At 60.9% G+C, this 20,612-nt stretch overlaps 1 protein-coding gene across 2 annotated transcripts in view; it reads right to left on the reverse strand.

The window, feature by feature from the left end:
- The window catches only part of PDE4A (phosphodiesterase 4A), a 112,561-nt gene extending 95,302 nt beyond the window's left edge, over positions 1-17,259 (reverse strand). The window contains exon 1 of one of the 2 annotated variants that reach the window (XM_037887959.2): positions 16,936-17,259. In XM_037887959.2, coding sequence (XP_037743887.1) covers positions 16,936-17,213 — 278 coding nt within the window. In that variant the 5' untranslated portion in view covers positions 17,214-17,259. The remainder of the gene's footprint in view (positions 1-16,935) is intronic. The other variant, XM_037887962.2, reaches the window with a different exon arrangement.
- Positions 17,260-20,612: the final 3,353 nt, after the last annotated feature.

The following is a 20,612-nucleotide window of genomic DNA, read 5'->3' on the forward strand; positions in this document are numbered from 1 at the left end:
TCCCCTTCCGGAGCCGGGAACAGAACCCAGGAGTCCGGGCTCCCAGCCCCCTGCTCTAACCACTAGCGCCCACTTCCCTCCCAGAGCTGGGATAAAACCCAGGAGTCTTCGCTCCCTCCCAGTATGCCTTTGCCATTCCTCTGCGTTCTTCCCAGCAGCCCATGGCAAACCAGCAGCAAAGGAGGGCTGGCTCCAAAGGGTGAATGCGACGGTCCTGCCTGGTGCCTGCGAGCCACGGCCCGGCCGCCACGGGCTCGGAGCTCTCTAGGTTTGGATTTTGTTCCACAGCCCCAGTGCTGCAGCCTGCGATGGCTCCCCTCTGCCCACTCAGTGGGATGCCTGGCACTGGGCAGCTCTCCGCAGAGAATCCCGCCAGCCCTTTAGCCACGCTGGAGGGGTCGGGAGGGCACACGGAGCCACGGGCACTTCACAGGGTGGCAAAGAAGAATTTGAACATTAAATAGAATCCTGTCTCCAGATGCCAGGGAGCTCTGAAAACCTCAGCACCTGCACTGGGGGGCTCAGGACACCTGGGTTCTATTCCTGGCTCTGCCACTGCCCTGCTGGCTGACCTTGGGTGAGTCCCTTCCCTGCCCTGCGCCTCTCCCCCCTCCCACCCTCTGTCTATTCAGACTACGAGCGATTCGGGGACCTGCTCTGGGTCGGGGCCTGGGCAGCACTGGGGCACTGGGCCAGCACTGACAGTGTGGGAATGTGCCCCCTACTGAGCCCCCTGTCCCACTCCCTGCACCACACTCCTCCTTGCTTGGAAGACTGAGGTTCAGCGTTGGCTTAGGGGGAAGACTGCACACCAGAGGAACGTCAGGCTTCTCCACAGAAGTGGGTGCCTGTCAGTTCAGCCAGAGATGCAGAACTAGGTGGTGCCGGGCTGCAGGGAGCAGGGTGGGGTCTCATCCTAGGCACTCTCTCTGCCCCTGGATTCAATGCCCAGCACAGCATAGTCTGGGAGCACAGAACACGCGAAAGAGGAGTCAGGACTCCTGGGTTCTTTTCCAGCTCTGCCACCTACCCACTTGGATAAGTCACGTCGCCCCATGCCTCAGTTTCCCCATCCACAAAACAGGCATAAAAACAAAGTTTGGAAAGCATTATTAACTGCTCCGATCCCTACAACTAAAAGCACTAATTAAAGTTCCTAATAATGAGCAGCCAGGCTAACAAACACAGACAGGCAATATTTGGAAGTTGGGAAATCTATTTTTGGATCCATCCCTTCTTTCTGCCCCACAAGCTCACCAATGAGGCAGCGCACATTAAAGCAGAGGACTCCATTAATCTGCAGAAAGCACAAGCCTTGTGTGTATCTCCCTCCCCGTCCCGTTCAAAGAAAAGTTGCGACTGGAAGCCCTGTTCTGCACTGGGCACAGAGGAATCCCTGGGATTCTTAACATTCTCAACCCCTCCATTAGCGAGGGATCAGGTATTTAATAGGGCTCGAGCTGCCCTGAGAGAATCAGCGCTCCCACAAGGGGGTATGAAATTACAGGCTGAATTAATGCCTCCAGCCTTCGCCTTTCCAGCCAAAAGCAAATGCCTCGGGAAGAAGAGCTCGGGCCCGTTAGGAGCTCCTTCCGAGCGTCATGCGCTGTCAGGCCTTTGCTCAGGTGCAAAGAGCGAGAGGCCACAGAAGAAGGGGGAGCCTGTCAGTTCAGCCAGAAATGCCGCCATGGTGCAATTAAGACGTCAGAGGCAAAGGGATGGAGCGGATGCCAGCACCACAGAGCTTCTTGCCTCTAACCTTCGCAACAGCCTTCCAGCCTCCAGAGCTCGACCGCTGCATCTCTAGCCACTAGACCCCACTGCCCTCCCCGAGCTGGGGAGAGAACGCAGGAGTCCTGTCTTTCCAGCCGCCTGCTCTAAGCTACTAGACCCCACTGCCCTCCCTGAGCTAGGGAGAAAACCCAGCCGCCCTGCTCTAAGCCACTAGACTCCACTGCCCTCCCTGAGCTGGGGAGAGAACCCAGGAGTCCTGTTTTCCCAGCCACCCTGCTCTAACCTAGATTGTCGGGCTCAACGGGTAGTGATCAATGGCTCCATGTCTAGTTGGCAGCCGGTATAAAGCGGAGTGCCCCAAGGGTCGGTCCTGGGGCCGATTTGTTCAATATCTTCATTAATGATCTGGAAGATGGCGTGGATTGCACCCTCAGCAAGTTCACAGATGACACTAAACTGGGAGGAGAGGTAGATACGCTGGAGGGTAGGGATAGGATACAGAGGGCCCTAGACAAATTAGAGGATTGGGCCAAAAGAAATCTGATGAGGTTCAACAAGGACAAGTGCAGAGTCCTGCACTTAGGACGGAAGAATCCCATGCACAGCTACAGACTAGGGACCGAATGGCTCGGCAGCAGTTCTGCAGAAAAGGACCTAGGGGTGACAGTGGACGAGAAGCTGGATATGAGTCAACAGTGTGCCCTTGTTGCCAAGAAGGCCAATGGCATTTTGGGATGTATAAGTAGGGAGATTGCCAGCAGATCGAGGGACGTGATCGTTCCCCTCTATTCGACATTGGTGAGGCCTCATCTGGAGTACTGTGTCCAGTTTTGGGCCCCACACTACAAGAAGGATGTGGAAAAATTGGAAAATGTCCAGCAGAGGGCAACAAAAATGATTAGGGGACTGGAACACATGACTTATGAGGAGAGGCTGAGGGAACTGGGGATGTTTAGTCTGCAGAAGAGAAGAATGAGGGGGGATTTGATAGCTGCTTTCAACTACCTGAAAGGGGGTTCCAAAGAGGATGGATCTAGACTGTTCTCAGTGGTAGCAGATGACAGAACGAGGAGTAATGGTCTCAAGTTGCAGTGGGGGAGGTTTAGGTTGGAGATTAGGAAAAACTTTTTCACTAGGAGGGTGGTGAAACACTGGAATGCGTTACCTAGGGAAGTGGTGGAATCTCCTTCCTTTGAGGTTTTTAAGATCAGGCTTGACAAAGCCCTGGCTGGGATGATTTAGTTGGGGATTGGTCCTGCTTTGAGCAGGAGGTTGGACTAGATACCTCCTGAGGTCCCTTCCAACCCTGATATTCTATGATTCTATGACCCCACTAGCCCCCACTGCCCTCCCCGAGCTGGGGAGAGAACCCAGGAGTCCTGTCTTCCCAGCCACCCTGCTCTAACCCACTAGACCCCACTCCACTCCCCAAGCTGGACATTTCCGACTCCTGGGTCCTATCTCAATCAGCTTGTTGGAAAGTTACAATTTAAGGCCTCGCGGAAGTGGTTTCCTGGTGGGCTCTCTCTCAGAGACGTTATTTCAGTCAATGCAAACCTTCATTTAACCAGACCCCCCCCAGCCCAGCACGCATTCTCCTTGCTAACATGGGCACGATGACTCACCCGCTCTGCAGCACATCACCGCTAATAGACAGAGGCCATGCTGGCGCAGGGTATTTACTTGCGTGCACACGGCACTCACGACCAGGATCCCATCAGTTCATTTGTGTATGGGCAGCCCCCAGGTTCCTCCAGGCCCAATCAAAGGACATAAATATGAAATTCCAGAAATAACTGCACCTTTCATCCCAGCCCCTCCAACCTCTTTACAAATGTTATCTATCTGGGGAGGTCGGCAGTCGCTTCACACACCTCCGAAATGCAGCTGGCTCTGGGGTAGGACCCGTCAGCAGGGCACAGCAACCGTCAGCACAGGGAGCGAAGAGCCTCCGATGGAGCTGACGCTGGTGGAGGGATTCAGAGAGGTGGGATGTAACCACCCAAGGCGGAACATGACCTCGCTGTCTCTGCTATTTCCCTGTTAGCGCGATCGCTGGGCACCGCCTGCCCCGCCCCGCTGTACAGAGGGGCCAGGGGCACCAAGCGGCTGAGTGACTTGCCCCTGGTCACAGGGAGCGCATGGTGGAGGTGAGGTCACAAACTCACACCCCAGCCAGTCGTCCTGTCCAGGCCACTTCCCCTCACCCCGCTTCTCCCAGAAGAATACAGCGCTGCTCAGGCTAACCCAGCCAGGTCGCTACAAACTACCAGACCAGTTAACTCACCAATTCTCTTCTCAAAGAGCCTCTGACTTTCTTGGGCCACTGGCATGTCAAGTCCAAAAGGCCCAGCTTGGGGCAAACGCAGGGTTTCCATGATACAGCCGCCTGGCACTAGCTACTTACCAGGGTTTTTTAGTTCTTTATTAGTTATCTTTAAGTGGGCTTGGGGGGTTATTTTACAGATCAATGCAGTGTTTGGGGTGCGCTCCCCCCAAAGGATTAAAGGAGGGTGGGGGTTGCAGACAGATCTCCCAATGGTTCTGGAGAGTCTCAGCTTTAGCTGTCCCAAAACCTTCTAAACATGACCAATGACGGCCTGAGTTTGCAGAGAGCTCCCATTCATCTTAACAGGGGCTAACTCAGATGCCTGCCTTGCCTTGCAGGGCTGCATGTGGATATATCTGTGAACTAGGAGATGTTCCAAAAAGTACCTGGAGAGATCAGATCTGCCCTTTGCAGCAGAGACAGCTGTAGATTTATTACAGAGGTCAGAACCCTTCTCATGTTCCATAGAGGTAAGTCATGCCCTGTGCAGAGTTCAGCGCAAGGCCTAGCTACTCACGCCCCCGCTCAGGGACTTTCAGAGACTCATGGAGTTTAAGGGCAGAAGGGGCCGTTAGATCATGTGATCTGACCCCCTTTATAGCACAGGCCATGGAATTCCTGCCCGGTACCCCTGCCCTGACCCCAATCACAGCATCTTCCAGACATGCTCCAGACGGGGTCTGAAGACATCCCTGGATGGTGCATCCACCCTCGCTGGGGAGCTGGTCCCAGTAATTAATCAGTTTTTCATTGGAATTTGTCTGGCTTCAGCTTCCAGCCCCTGCCGCTTGGTCTGCCCTCACTCGGCTGGGTTAGGGAGCCTCCCATGCCACCCTCACTTCTCCATCTTTCGGAGAAGCTAAACCACTCGAGGTCTCACTACCAGGGGGTTTCTCCAGCCCTCGACTCATTTCTGTGGTGCTCGTCTGCAGCCTTAACTATTGTTCAACATCCTTGTTAAAATGAGAACTCCAGAACTGGCTGCAATGTCCAGTGCTGGTCTCACCGATGGCGTACACAGCACTCCAGTCACCTCCCTTCGCTTAGTCCCCTGTCCATACGTCCAAGGTTCACGTTAGGTGGCTCCAAGGAGGAGGAAGAAAAATTGTCCTCTGTAACCCCTGTGGATAGGACAAGAAGCAAAAGGCTGAAATTGCAGCAAGGGAGGTCTAGGTTGGACATTAGGAAAAACTTCCTGTCAGGGTGGTTAAACACTGGAATAAATTGCCCAGGGAGGTTGTAAAATCTCCATCATTGGAGATTTTTAAGAGCAGGTTGGACAAACCCCTGTCAGGGCTGGTCTAGATAATCCTTAGCCCTGCCTTGAGTGCAGGGGGCTGGACTAGATGCCTCTCGCGGTCCCTTCCAGTCCGACAATTCTGTAATTAGCCCGTTCTCCACAGTGCGGCACTGGGAGCTGGTGCTAAGTCGCTTGTCCACGACGACCCCTAGATCCTTTTCAAGGTCACCGCTTTCCAGGATGCAGTTCCCCATTCTGCAGGGAAGGCTGTGCTCCTCCTTCCTAGAGGCAGAACTCTGCATCAGGCTGTCTGCAAATGCACTGTGTTTGAGTGGCCAGGCCCAGCTTCCCAGCAATCCAGACCGCTCTGTTACCATCATTAGATACCACGCCACCAATCCGGGTTGTCAGCAATGAGCTGCGGGGGGGCCCAGCCCTTGTGCTAATCCTCAACAGCAATGGCAAACACTGGGCAGAGGAGCCCCAGACCCACTGGGGCCAGCACTAGCTGCTTCAGAGGGAGGGTGAAGATACCTGGCAGGAGGCAGACGATGGGAAACCTGCCCCTGGGTTACATTCCTTCCCAGCCCCACCTTTACGGGTTGGGGGGTCACGCCCTGCAGCTGGGCATTTACAGATCTTCCAAAGCTCTGGGCTGGTTTTTGATAAGTCCCTAATTCTGGGTGATTCTCGTTAGCCATGTAAATGTCCAGCCCGTTCTGAGACGCTGGCAGCTCCGCACTGATATCTTGTGGCAATGAATCCCACAGGCTAACGGGCACTTGCACGGGGAGAACGTATTTCCTGGGCTCTGATTTAAATTTCTTCCCATTACATGTCCCCTTGTTCCCGCATCATGAGGCAGGGTGAATGGAAGCTCCCGATCGGCCTTCTCGCTCCTGTCTCCTTCTGTCTGTGAATTACAGTAGCATCAGCCAAGGCCAGGCACCACTGCGCCGGGTGCTGCACAGACACAGCCCCTGCCCCAAAGAGGGGAGGGGAAACACAAGCTCAAAGTGGGGAAGGGACTTGCCCAAGGTCACCGGGTGGGTCAGTGGCAGGGCTGGGACTGGAGCCCAGGTCTCCTGCTCCCCAGCACAGCACTCTATCCGCTTGGCCCCGCTTCCTGACTTGTCTCCTTTCTAAGGCAAACTGTCCTGATCTCGCCCATTCCTCTTCAAAGCAGGCTCCCGCCAGGCCTCCAACTGCGCCTGACGCCTGCTCGTCCAGATCCCACGTGCAGAGATGGCGAACAATTAGAACAAAGCGGCCTCGTCTTCCCGACGAGCGACCGGCGCGCGTTCACGTCTCATTACCCCCAGAGAAAGACACCCTGGACAAAATCTTAATTTCCTTATTACCAAGAAGCCAGGCCCGTGTATCGCGGCATGAGAGCCCGGCTGCTCGTTAGGCTGCTAGAAACCCAAGATTAAATGACTCTGCATGTACATCTGCAATAACCAACGGGTGGGGCCGGGGAAGGTAGCTGGGCCCCCACCAGGGAGCGAGGCTCTGAAATGCCTCGTGTCAAATTAAAGGCAGCTTTGGAACTCCACAAAGCCTGGGCGCAGCCTATAAATAGGAGGGCTGCTGCTTTTATTTTTAATTAGACAGCAATTGATGGATCTGAAATGAAATTACAGTGTTACATCACAGAAATCACTTTGCAGTTAACTGTGGTGGTGACAGCCAGGGAAGAGCTTCCCAGACACAAATGGCTGGCTTTGTACAGCGCCTGGCGCAGCACGGCCCTGCTCTGCGGCTGGGACTGCTGGGCACTACCATCATATGCCAATTGCATCATCATTGCTGTGGATCCAAGGAACACTCAGGGTCCCCTTGATCGGCTTTCTGCTTGCGCTCTCAGCTTCCCATCCAGGGCCAGAGACCTGCCGGGCAGCGTCCCATGGCCAAGGGGCGCGTGTGCTGAGCGGGGGAAGATCTCAGAGAAATCTGAAGGCGGCAGGCACGCCGGTGGGAATGGAGTGGCTGACACAAGACAGGCTCTCGAACTCGGCATCATGCGGACGGCAAGGGGGAGCCGTGTCCGCACCGGACCCAGCTCTTATTTTCCACCTTGCTCCCGAGCAGAGGTTGTGTGCGTGCACGGGGACCTGTGCCAAGCCCGGAGACACCTTCTCACTCACTCCTGCCGGAGCCTCGCAAGGAGGGCAGGCCTGGCTGGCTGGGGGGAGGGAGGGAGGGGGAGAGCTGACTGCCGAAAGTGAGGCTCGGTAAACAGGGAAGACAAGGAGTGAGTCAGAATCATTGTCTCCTGCCTTTGGCTGCCAGAGCGTTGGGGTGGGGGGGAGCTGCCGGGTCTAGGAGCAGACTGGTGTAAATCGGAGTCCCTCCAGGATCCGGCTCATTGGGCCTGATTCACGGTTTCCCAGGTCTCTGGGAGTGAGGGCAGCTTGGAGCTCTGTTCTGGGCCCCTCCCCAGCCAGACCAGCCTCCGGACTGCACTCAATCCCACTGCGCAGGGAACAGCCACCCTGCGTCTCGCTCCAGCCATGCCCCGGGGGGGCGGGCAGGGAATAGCCACAGCGCAGGGCTCCCCAGCCACGCTCCAGATCCGCCCCCACCATCCGGGGCTGGGAGCAGGGCCCTTATGCCAGCTCAGCACCCGCAGGGAAGCCCTCCGCACGGGGCAAATTCCGGCCACATTAATCCATCAGAGCAGCCAGAGGGGCCTGAGCCGCACTGGGAGTCAGGCCCGGTGCGGGGCACGTGTCTGTGTGTTGCATCCATGACCAGCTGTGTGGGAGGCTGGAAATGTTGCAGGTTGCCCACCCCCCCGCCCAGAAGGAAGCTGCCAAGGGCTAACTGGTTGCAGTTCAGCCTGACCCCTACGTCTCCCGCTGGCCGGGGGTTTCCCTGGGCTCCCGCTCAGCAGCCCCAGTGGGACACCCGGGAGCGAGTTCTCCTGGCGCTGGGGAAGGCTGGCACCTGCGCTGGGCAGCACCATGTGCGGCTGGATGGGAAGAGCATCAGCAGGGCCCTGGCAGAGCCAGCGTGGAAGGATCTTAAAATCCAGCCCAGTGCAGAGAGGCTCAGAGGAGGCCTCGGTGCCGCTTCACTTTGTGGATTAAAATGCTCTGAATTAAGGCCACTTTCACTCTGAACAAGAGCAACCAACCAAGGGTTTCATATGGTTTTAACGAATCCACTTTGAAAATTAATCTGGATTAATTTTCCTGAGTGTCCCTATGTAGACAAGCCCTTACCTAGCATGACCCCCCTGGCTGTTCTTTTCTGGTTTAGCTTAAACTTAGAATATCAAGGTTGGAAGGGACCTCAGGAGGTCATCTAGTCCAACTCCCTGCTCAAAGCAGGACCAATCCCCAATTTTTGCCCCATATCCCTAAATGGCCCCCTCAAGGATTGAACTCACAACCCTGGGTTTAGCAGGCCAATGCTCAAACCACTGAGCTATCCCTCCCCCCACCACTGAGCTATCCCTCCCCCCTCTAACTTGTTCCCAGTCGACATAAAAGGAACTAAGGCCTCATCTCCACACACAAATTTGAGTTAAATCAGTTCAATGAGATTGATTTAATTCTTGTGGTGGGTTGAACCCGGGACTTGCGAGTAGGGAGGTCCTGTTCCCTCTGTATTTGACCCCCAGACCTGTCCTACCCAGTAGCCCCCCTGTTCACATGCAGCCAGGAGCTCTGGGAACTCATACCCCGGGTTTAAGGACTGCAGCCGCCACATGGAGAGCGGAGAGAGTTCTCGTGACCCACACCTGCGATGCAAGCTAAGCTAATCTGAGCGAGGGTGAAACCCCTGAACGCACTGGTTAAATCCGTCGTTGAAGCTGGTGCCAATTGCCTAGTTTCAGTGGTTCGCACAATGCCCGACTCTCTGCTGCTCGCACACGATGCTCCCAGATCAGGGGGAGAGCGCTGGGGCGAGCAGCAGCATGCAGGCCAGGGCGAAGGAGACGTGCGGCCCTGGTTTTCGTCTAGGAAACGGGGACTGTCTGAGCAGGAAGCGGGATAGGGCCGGAACCGAGTGAAGACTGCTGGGCAGGTCACCACATAGCGCTCTGGAGATGAGAAATGCTTTGTCACTGCGACGGAGCAGGAGTGTTCTCGCCAGGGCAAGCGAACGGCCGTGTCGGCAGCGGAACGAGACTGTAATCAGGGACAGGCCACGCACCAATTTGAAGGAACCAAAAGGATGGAAACAGAATCAGAGCAGGCAAAAGCAAACACAGGAACTGCCAGCTCCCCAGGTAGCGCGGCCAGCCACAGCAGTTGCAGAGACAGGTGCAAGATGCCGGGCCGGAGGCAGCGCTGGGGTAACCTGCCCCCTAGGGACTGCTCCCAAATCCTTGTCCTACTGCACATACAAAACATCTGATCTTTTCAGCAGCTTGCGACACCCTCAGCCCCACTCACGTGTGGCAGCAGAGCGTTCCCTCGGCTCATGGTACGTCTCCGAGCACACAGGGACTGGGGGCAGCGGGCTTCAGGGCACAGGAGCAGTCTGACCCTCACACAGAGCTGGGGCTACCAGACCTTCACTCAGAAGGTGGCATCACAAGCCAGGGCGGGTGCTTGTTACGATTGCTGAGCCAGGATGCAGATCACAGCTGGGCAGCGGGCGGGGAGGGGGGGATAGGTAAATCCTTTGCTGCCGCTCAAGCCCCAATAAGAAAAGGAGGACTTGTGGCACCTTAGATGAAGCATCCGATGAAGTGAGCTGGAGCCCACGAAAGCTTCTGCTCAAATAAATGGGTTAGTCTCTAAGGTGCCACAAGGCCTCCTGTTCTTTTTGCGAATACAGACTCCTGGCGGCTGCTCTGAAACCTATCAAGCCCCAGTGTTAAATGCAACTGACCAAGGCAGGGGAGAGGAAGGTCTCTGGAGCCCACACTGAGGTGGGGCATTAACGAGCTATAAGCGGCTGCTGATGGCTCAAACAGCCAAACCTCCGTGCTGGACGGCGACGCTTCCCTGCACAGGCAAACCCCTCTGGCTGGGCCCTCCGATCGCGCGGGCGAAGCCAGCAGGTTCCAGGAGGGTCCAAAGCAATTCTTGTTCTCTGGCTGTCGTGGGGTCGTACAGACACAGGCACCAGCTTGTAAAGAACTGGGATCAGCACACAAGGTCATGGAGAGTCAGTGTTAGTGCATAATGTGAGTCTAGTGGGTTAGAGCGGGGGGGGGGGGGGCTGGGAGCCAGGACTCCTGGGTTCTCTCCCCAGCTTGGGGAGGGGTGTGGGGTCTGGTGGGTTAGAGTGAAGGAGGTTTTGTAGTCAGGGTTCCCGTGTCCTCTTCCTGATTCTTCCACTAACTGTGGGACACTCCGACAAGTTACTTCCCCTCTCTGCATCTGTTCTCATGGCCATGAAACCAGAGGGCGGTAAGAACAACTCCCTGGTTAATTAATTATCCATAAGGCATTATCCTGGGAGTGAAGACACTGGAGAAACAGAGATTAACACAGATAAGAGCCTGGGAACGGAAGTGCAGGACAGAAGCTGTGATGGATCTGGAGCTGATGTACACTGCGTGTTGGCCGGGTGATCAGGATATTTACCGTACGTCTATATTGGTTCTGCTTAACAGGGGGCTGTCAGGATAATCAGCAGGAAGAAGGAGGAACAGCTGGAGATCAGGCTCCGAGGCTGTTACCAGGCAGGGTGTGACGAAGTGGGACTGTTCTTAATGTTTCCTCTGAATAGTGTGGGGGTGCCTCAGTTTCCCCTATGCAGTTGGTAAGTCTCTAGGGGTGGGGTAAGGGTGTATGATCATTGCAGAGCCCTAGAGGGCAGGTGTGTGCAGGGGTCTGGACACAGACAATGGCCGACACCCTGTTTCCTGGCCACTGATGGCCTGGGCCCTTCCCCCCTGCAAGGTGAGAGCTAAAGGGTTGGAGAACAAAGGAATCAGGTGACCTCCTGGCCCGGGGAAAGGAACAAAGCCCAGAGGAGGAGGAGCTGGAGGGAGTTTCAGTTTGGGGCTGGCTGGGACGTGGAGTGAAGTGCAGACGGGGTTGTCTGGCTCACTGCCCCCCAAAATGGACCCAGCTGAGGGGTCCTGTTCTCTGCACCTGCAAGCTCTGTTTTAGAACATGTTCCTGTCCTCTAATAAACCTCTGTTTTACTGGGTGGCTGAGAGTCACGTCTGACTGTGGAATTGGGGGGCAGGACTCTCTGGCTTCCCCAGGAGCCCCGCCTGAGCGGACTGGCTGTGGGAAGCGCAGGGAGGGGCAGAGGAGGCCGAATGCTCCGAGGTCAGACCCAGGAAGGTGGAGCCAGGTGAGCTGTGTGTCCTGCAGACAGGCTGCTCCCAGAGAGGAGACTGCCCCAGAGTCCTGCCTGGCTTCATGGGGAGCAGCTCCAGAGCATCGCCCGGGGACTCTGTGACACAGGGGCAGGGCAGGAAGAGGCCTGGGAACCGGCAGAGCGAAGAACTGAGGCAGGTGTAACAAGGAGAAGGGGGAGCTGTTTGGGGGAACCTGTCTGACCCCCAGGACCCGCTGGGGTGTCTGAAGAAGCTAGGCCTGCCCAGGCTGCACTCAGGGGATGGGGAGCCTTAGCTAAGAGGTGCAGATAGGCTGTTGGTTTGAAAACCCTGTTTCTCTAGGTGCTTTGTTCCTACTGCTAACTAAACAGTGCTTTGGCTTCAAGCCAGCAGTCTGATCCCTCCATTCGCCGCTGGGCACCGAACCACCGCAGGGCACCAGGTCCCACGCCCACTGGTTACGCGGGGTCTGGGCTGGGCCTGGCAGAGCCGCTGGCCCAGGAGAGGTAAAGGCTCGAAGCTGACACTGGAGACCCAGAAAGGGGACAGACAGGTGGGGAAGCTGTACTCCTGACTGGAGCTCTCCCGGGGCGGCTGGCAGACCTGCTCTGAGGGAGCCAGTCCCAGCTCCACCCTCCAGCCGTGGCCGTCCCCGCAGCGGGGTGAGGAGGCAGGGCGCCTCTTCCTTTACAGCGAGCTTGGAGGGGGAGCCTCAACCCTTTATTCTGGTGAATTACTCGAATGACGGATGCACCTGGGGGCCAAGTCCTGGCCAGGACCCCCTTGCCCAAGGCACTGTACAGACCCAGAACAGACAGAAATTCTCTGCCCCCAAGAGCTGACGATCTTTCTGCTGGCTGACGGGACTGTGGGCTGGGGGAGGCTCAGAGGCCCTGATTCGGTGCCTTCAGAGATTCCCCATCCCATCTCAGTGTCAGAGCACTAGGTTTAAAACAACAGCAGACAGGTTGGCTTGGTGACAGTCCACCCTTCTCCGGCAGGTTCAGGCATTGGGCTGAGCAGGGCTGGAAGGGGGGCCAGAGCACATCCAGCTGGCAGAAGGGTAAAGTGACCCAGGAAAGGTCACCCAGCAGGGCAGAGCACGGAACCCAGGGGTCCTGGGGCTGAGCGCGGGCCCTAGCCAAGCTATGGGGCCCTGATATCAGCCGGTGCCACCAAAATACACCAAGTAATAGGAATAGCCTGGCTGCTGGGAGACATGGCCGAGCTCTTCCTCCTCCCAGGGACTCCTTAGTTCCTGAGGCTCCGAGGAGACAATCAGAGCCCAGCCAGGGGATGCAGCCCCCGCGGTGACCGTAAACCAGGCCCCAGGGATGCGGCCACAGTCCCACCCGCTCACGCAGCGCATTCCACGCCATTCACCCCATCTCTGCTCAGCCGGGAACTGCACTTTGCATAACAAAATCCGCTGCCCGAAGGTCCCCGCAGTGCCAATGGATACAGGACATGTGGCACTCAGTGCCACGGGTCTTAGCCGTGGCATCGGTGCCTGCAAAGGTGCCCAAGCCACAGGAGCGATACGTGGCTTCCAGCACCTATTAATCCCCAGGCTTCATGGCCACTTAGCACCAGCGAACAAGAGTGGGAGGTGCTGAGTGGCACAGCTTTACGGCTCCAACCAGGGAGGCAGAGGCAGTCAACCGCCCAGACACAGCGCGTGCTCCGCAGAGAGGTAGGGGATTAGGTTGGATTAGAAACCCCTGTGCCAGCTCCCACCAAAGCCAGCTGCTGTATACTCAGGCCTCGGGTCAGGATCTAACAGCTGTTTGGTTCCCCCGCACACCCCCCAGCTGCAGATCTTGGGAATATATCCCCTGCCCCATGGTCCGTGGATAGACATCCCCTCCCACAGTGCCGAGCAGGGGCTCACTGATGCAATCCTCACATTAGCCTCGGCACACTTAAATCTACCCATCACCTCCATGGAGAGAGCGAGGACTGTCTGAGTAATGAGTGACGCGGCTCGAAAACCTCCCTGGTGCCTGAGGGATTCGCGGGGAAGGGGTGGGAATTCCTCTTTGGGGCTGACCCAGCCCACCCGGTTTGTCCAGCGATCCCTGCCCAGACCTCCTTTCAGAAGGCACCGACCAACTGATCTTATTACTGACGTGTATTATGGTAGCTCCCAGCCGCCCCAGCCGAGATCCGGGCCCTGTGCCATCGCACGCCAAGACACAGGCCTTGCACTAATAGCCAACTGCACAAGGACTGGGAGGGGAAAGGACCTGCCTAAGATCGCAAAGGAGGGCATGGCCAGGACTAGACCCCGGGTCCTCGTACAGTGCCCCTAGCCACTACACCACACAGCCCCAAAACACCCCTGAGCTTGGGAAAGCATGCTCCCTCCCCGTGTGCAGCCCCAAGAAGGGAAGTGATTTGCCCCAGGTCCCACCCACAGCAGAGCGGAGATCTGAGCCCAGGGCTCCTCAGTTCCATTCTATGGGTTTGAAAGCCAGAAGTCACCGCTGGATCATCCAGTCCGACCGTCCACACAAGAGGCAGGCGGGCCTTTGGGTTTCATGCAGGGGGAAAAGAAAATGCAGCCTAAGTCAAACCCCCAGAAATAGAGCTGACGAGGCAGCCAGTCAGCGAGGAATTAATCACAGGGAACAGCGTTAATAATGGCCCTTGGAGGGAACGTTCTAATACCCACGTCCTATTTCGATGACGCTTTGATTTGTGGCTGCAGTGCTGGGTGAACTTTCATTCAAAGGTAGGACTTGAAAAGAAACTTAGAGGCCTTTTAATTTCCATTTGCTCTGAGGAATTGGCACATTTTAAATGCCACCGCATTCTCCCATGGATAATGACTGTCCAAGGGTAGTAAATTTCTCAGATTAGCCAACCCAGGGCAGGAGATTTCAAAGGGTTCTTTTTTAAACACCACCCGTTGCTCCAGGTGACAAGAGCCCTCAGCCCCTGTGAGAAACGAGGAGAAAGACGCAGCAAAGGGCTAAGACACAGCCTGGAAAATCAAAATCAGCCTCCTACAGCGACCATGGCAGGCTTTGCTCGTCCAGGCTCACAGAGGCCAGCCAGTGGCCTAAACAGCACCACACAAACAGAGAAGTCAGAGCCAGAAGGCCCCTGCCAGCCCACAGCTCCACGGTGCTTCCATATCAGAGAGCTCAAGTCCCTGGAAGACTTGCAAATCTGTAGGACAGGCTGGTTCGGGGGGTGGGGACTAGGCAATGGGCCTTTTCCCTCTAGGGGGCACAAGATCTGATCCACTGGTTCCGATCCAGCCCTAGAGCGGGGGGACTGGCTGGCTCAGGGGGTGGGAGATGAGATACGGGGCCTTTCCCGTGGGGGGAGCGGCTCCAATCTGATCCCAAGGCAGGGGTGCAGGGCTGTGTGGCTCAGAGGGGTGTGGGGACCAGGACACAAACCCTTTCCCCCTTCAGAGGGGGACGGCTCCTCTCTGGCCCCAGAGCCGGGAGACTGGCTGGCTCAGGGGGAATGAGATATGGGGCCGTTCTGTGGGAAATGCCACACCAGGTGCTTCTCCAGCACACACCAAGCACGCCGAGCACTGACCACCCCGCTCATGGGTGGGGATGCCCCCGGCCCCCTGGCTGTGCCACACAGATGCAGCCCTGGGCCCCCGCCCCACAGGACAGCTGCACCAGGCCGAACTGAAACCAGTTTTCAAACGGGTTCAGTTAAACTGACGCAATCCCCTGCACAGAGGCACCGATTTAACAGCGGCTTATTTTGGGTTAGCTTAAACCCCCGGCGAAGCCACTGACATTGCACTGAAACAAGCTGCTCTTAGCCCAAAACAGCAGCACCTGCCAGGGCTTTGCATCTATCGCACCTTTACTTCCGGTGCTGCGCCCCGTCCCGCAGCAAGGCCCCGGCGAAGGAGAGTCTCCCCAGCCCAGCAGAGTCACACGACAAGCGGGACAAGGAGCCAGAAACCCCCGGAGCCAGCAACAGCCCGACGACAACTGCCAGGGCAAGCTCCAGGGCAATCGGACACGGGCGCAGACTGGGGACTGGCAGAGAACGCTTTAAAACAACAAACCCACCAACAGCTTATTGCCTCTCGCAGAGCAGGGGTCAATTTCTGCTTCTGCCCCTCCCGGTCTGTTACAGCCCAGCATCTCTGTGGGTTCAAAGCCTGCTCCCCGGGACGGGGAGTCCTGCAGAGCTTCCTTCGGGAACAGCAGCGAGTTTCTCTTCCTTCCAACAGGGAGAAGAAAGGGCAAAACCAACCAGACCCGAGGGCTCATTTGGCCCCTGAGCCAAACCTCCCCCAGGAACACAGACCTACAGGGCGTGGGGTGGGTGAGAGGCCACGCTATGGGTCACAGGCCCAGCAACAAACATCTCATGGTTTGGTTTGGCTTTGAGTTGAGCCAGCCCATGGCGGGGCACGCTTCCAGCACAGACGGACCAAACGTGCAGGTCCCGGATGATGACAGACAACCCCCCCCCACACACTTTTCAGAGCACGTCAAGCGCTGGGCTTAGCAGTGGGGCGGACGCACACACGCCCGTGCACCCAGGGGTTTGAGGGCCGTGTGTCAAGGCAGGCACTGCTCAGCGGTGGCTGTAATTCTGGGCTCTCTTCCCTCCCCAGGATCCCAGGGCTTGCCTGAAGAGTTCGGCTCCCTGGCCATCCCCAGCTCTCCAGGCGGATTCATTCCCAGGACTTGGCGGTTTGTTTTTAATCGGAACGTTTAGCCCCCATCCGCCCTGGCAGTGGTGTAAACCCAGGGAGCCACGCAGGGCTGCCGTGGGTCTACGGCACACGAAGGCGACATCAGGACCAGACCCTGGACAATTTCACCCCTTGGTCTGCCGGTCCTGTGGCCTCCCCCCGGGGCAGCTGTATCAGACCCCCCCACACACACGGGGCGTGAGATTAAGCAGCTTAATCTTGTCTAACACCAGCCCCAGCCGCTGGGACCATTTCGCAAGTCTCAGACCCGCCTTCCCTTCAGCTTCCCGTCGGAGGCTCGGCTTTAGCTAGCAAGAAAGTGGCTCTGCCAGACCGTAGGGCCAGCAGCAGCGGGGGGGGGGCTCTGAGCCACCCTCAGTCCCCCGCTGTCCCAGTGGGGACATCCTGGAAGTGGGGGCTGCTGGCTAAGCCAAGCCCCCCAGACCGTCACACCGACCACTTCGCCAAGGCCGGGCTGGACACTTACCCAAGGGGTGGAGGATGTCCGAGATTTTCACAGCAATGCCCTGCAAGCCTGGGTCTTACTCCCCGTGCGTGCGTGTGTGTGTGTGGGGGGGGGTCTGATACAGCTGCACGGGGGGGGCACCTGGCCGCCCCGCTGACCCCCCCACTCCCCTGCCCCCCACCCCCAGCGCTCCGCTCCCCACACGGTGCGCCCCGGCACCTACCGCTTGCTCGTGCCGTGGCTGGGGGTCCCGTGGAAGGAGGAGGGCCAGGACATGCGGGATTTCTTCAACCCCGGCCGGTCGCTGGTGTCCATGGCGTCTGCCCGCTCGATGTGCCGGGGCGGGTGCCGGTCCGTATCCGAGTAGCCCCGGTGCTTGATCTTGATGGGGGTCCGGGGCTGCCTCCACAGGTGCTGGGGAGGCTTGAGGGTGGCCTGGCCCTCCCGGGGTACGGGCAAGGAGAGGGACAGGCTCTTCTTGGAGCAAGGCGGCGGCTCCATCACGGTGCGGGGCGCACGGGGCGCCCCGGAGCCGGGCTGGTGGCCGGGCCGGGCCGGGCAGGCGGCTCCGGAGGGAGCTCGGGGCGCCCGGGGGCTGCGGAAAGCGGGAGCCCGGCGCGCCCCGGGGCCGGGAGCTGCGGAGCTACGGCGGAGCGCACGGCGCGCCCCGGGGCCGGGCTCTGTGGGCGCGGCGGATCCCGGTGACAAGCGGGAGCCGAGGCGAGTCTCTAGCTCCCCGCCCCCGAGGCTGGGTCAGAGGCGAGCTCGGCCCCGAGCCCCCGGCTCGCCGGCTCCAGGCGCCCTCTCCATGGCGGGCGGCGGGGGCTGGGACGGGTCCGCGCCGCCGAGGCGGCTCCGCTCCGCGGGCAGCGGGGCCGGCGCTGGGCGCTGCTGGGCGGGCGGCCGCCGGGTGGCTCTGGCTGGGGGCGGCGGCAGCTCGGAGCCGGGTCTCGCCGCCGCCGCATGTCACGGGGCGGCGCAGCGAGGCGCGGGGGGCCGGGAGCCCCCCCCAGGGACGGCTCTGCCCCGCGCCGGGCTCCGCATCGCCGGCGCCGCTGCCCCCGCCCCGGCCGCTGCCGCTGCGCTACGGGACAGACCGGCTGGGGCGGCTCCGAGCGCGGACCCCGAGCTCCCGCCGCCGCCGCCTGACGGCTCTGCCGCCTGCCCCGCCTTGCGCGCCCAGCCCGGCCCCCCATCCCCGCGCCCGGCCCCCCATCCCCTCCCCTCGCCCCGTGCCCAGCCCGGCCCCCCATCCCCGCGCCCGGCCCCCCATCCTCTCCCCCCGCCTTGCGCGCCCAGCCCGGCCCCCCATCCCCGCGCACGGCCACCCATCCCCTCCCCCCGCCGCGCGCCCAGCCCGGCCCCCCATTCCCGCGCCCGGCCCCCCATCCTCTCCCCCCGCCTTGCGCGCCCAGCCCGGCCCCCCATCCCCGCGCCCGGCCCCCCATCCCCTCCCCCCGCCTTGCGCGCCCAGCCCGGCCCCCCATCCCCGCGCCCGGCCCCCCATCCCCTCCCCTCGCCCCGTGCCCAGCCCGGCCCCCCATCCCCGCGCCCGGCCCCCCATCCCCTCCCCCCGTTGCGCGCCCAGCCCGGCCCCCCATCCCCGCGCCCGGCCCCCCATCCCCTCCCCCCGCCTTGCGCGCCCAGCCCGGCCCCCCATCCCCTCCCCTCGCCCCGCGCCCAGCCCGGCCCCCCATCCCCTCCCCCCCGCCGCGCGCCCAGCCCGGCCCCCCATCCCCTCCCCCCGCCTTGCGCGCCCAGCCCGGCCCCCCATCTCCTCCCCTCGCCCCGCGCCCAGCCCGGCCCCCCATCCCCGCGCCAAGCCCCCCATCCCTTCCCCCCATCCCGACCCCCTATCCCCGCGCACAGCCCCCCATCCCCTCCCCCCGCGCACAGCTCCGCATCTCCTCCCCCCATCCCCGCGCACAGCCCGGCCCCCCATCCCCTCCCCCCGCCCCGCAAACAGCCCCCATCTCCTCCCCCCGTCCCCGCGCCCAGCCCGGCCCCCCATCCCCGCGCACAGCCCGGCCCCCCCCATCCCCTCCCCCCGCCGCGCGCACAGCCCGGCCCCCCCATCCTCGCGCGCAGCCCCCCATCCCCTCCCCCCTTGCCGCGCAAAGCCCGGGCCCCCATCCTCGCGCAAAGCCCACCATCCCCTCCCCCCGACCCGCGCCCAGCCCGGCCCCCCATCCCCGCGCACAGCCCCCCATCCCCTCCCCCCGCGCACAGCCCCGCATCTCCTCCCCCCATCTCCGCGCTCAGCCCCGCATCTCCTCCCCCCATCCCGCCGCACAGCCCGGTCCCCATCTCCTTGCCCCACCCCATGCAGAGCCCCGGGTCCCCCCATCCCGCTCACAGCCCCGCTAACACTCCGCACATCACCCCCCTGCAGGCCACGGGCTCACCCTGCCCCACCCCGCAACACACAGTCTGCAGCCCCGCCGCCCCCATCACGGTCTGGGGGCCCCTTCCCCTGAGCAAAGCAGGCGCGCCCCGCCCGCCGCCGCCACGAGAGGGCGACAGGCGGCCCCCCCGGGCTTGCGCTGCGCGGCCCCCCCCCCGGGCTTGCGCTGCGCCCTTGTGCCACGGCCCGGCCCTGGCATCCCAGCAAAGGCCCCGCTGCTCTGCGGTGCCGGACCCCTGGGGCAGCCAGGTACAGCCTGCCCGCTGCCAGGCTGCTGCCAGCCCCCGGACCGGCCTGGCCTGGCGCCGGGCGCTGAGGGTGGAACAGGAGCAGACACCTGTGAGAGGCCGGAACACGCCATGCTGCTGGCGCCGGGCAGGGGGCATGGACCCTGGGCTTCTTACTTGTGTCTAACACCTAGAGACCCACCGGAGACCAGGCTCCCCGCCGGGCCGGGTGCTGCCCAGAGCCCCCTGCAGACCAGGCCCCCCGCTGGGCCGGGTGCTGCCCAGAGCTGCCCCGAGATCAGGCCCCCCGCCGGGCCGGGCGCTGCCCAGAGCCCCAGCAAGATCAGGGTCCCCACTGTGCCGGGCGCTGCCCAGAGCCCCCCAGAGACCAGGGCCCCCGCCGGGCCGGGCGCTGCCCAGAGCCCCAGCGAGACCAGGGCCCCCGCCGGGCCGGGCGCTGCCCAGAGCCCCCCAGAGACCAGGCCTCCCGCCGGGCCGGGTGCTGCCCAGAGCCCCCTGCAGACCAGGCCCCCCGCTGGGCCGGGCGCTGCCCAGAGCCCCCCAGAGACTAGGCCCCTGCCGGGCCAGGTGCTGCCCAGAGCCCCAGTGAGATCAGGGTCCCCACTGTGCCGGGTACTGCCCAGAGCCCCAGCGAGATCAGGGCCCCTGCTGGGCCGGGCGCTGCCCAGAGCCCCCCAGAGACCAGGGCCCCCGCCGGGCCGGGCGCCGCCCAGAGCCCCCCAGAGACCAGGGCCCCCGCCGGCCAAGATCAGGGTCCTTACCAGCATGGGCAGTGGGTATCATAGGCTGGGGGAGGCTGCAGTCAGGGGAGGGGGAGTACAGAAGGGGTGGGGCCTCAGGCACAATGGGCAGGGTTGGGGGCTAGCTTCCCCCAGCTGGTGGTTCACACATCATGCATGCCCACCGGGCCAGGCGCTGCACAGACCCCAACCAAGATCAGGGTCCCCACTGTGCCTGGCACTGCCCAGAGCCCCAGCGAGATCAGGGTCCCCACTGTGCCTGGCGCTGCCCAGAGCCCCAGCGAGTTCAAGGTCCCCACTGTGCCTGGCACTGCCCAGAGCCCCAGCGAGATCAGGGTCCCCACTGTGCCTGGCGCTGCCCAGAGCCCCAGCGAGATCAGGGTCCCCACTGTGCCTGGCGCTGCCCAGAGCCCCAGCGAGATCAGGGTCCCCGCTGTGCCTGGCGCTGCCCAGAGCCCCAGAGAGATCAAGGTCCCCACTGTGCCTGGCACTGCCCAGAGCCCCAGCG

The sequence above is a fragment of the Chelonia mydas genome, chromosome 20 (genome assembly GCF_015237465.2).
Source record: "Chelonia mydas isolate rCheMyd1 chromosome 20, rCheMyd1.pri.v2, whole genome shotgun sequence".
Taxonomy (NCBI): domain Eukaryota; kingdom Metazoa; phylum Chordata; order Testudines; family Cheloniidae; genus Chelonia; species Chelonia mydas.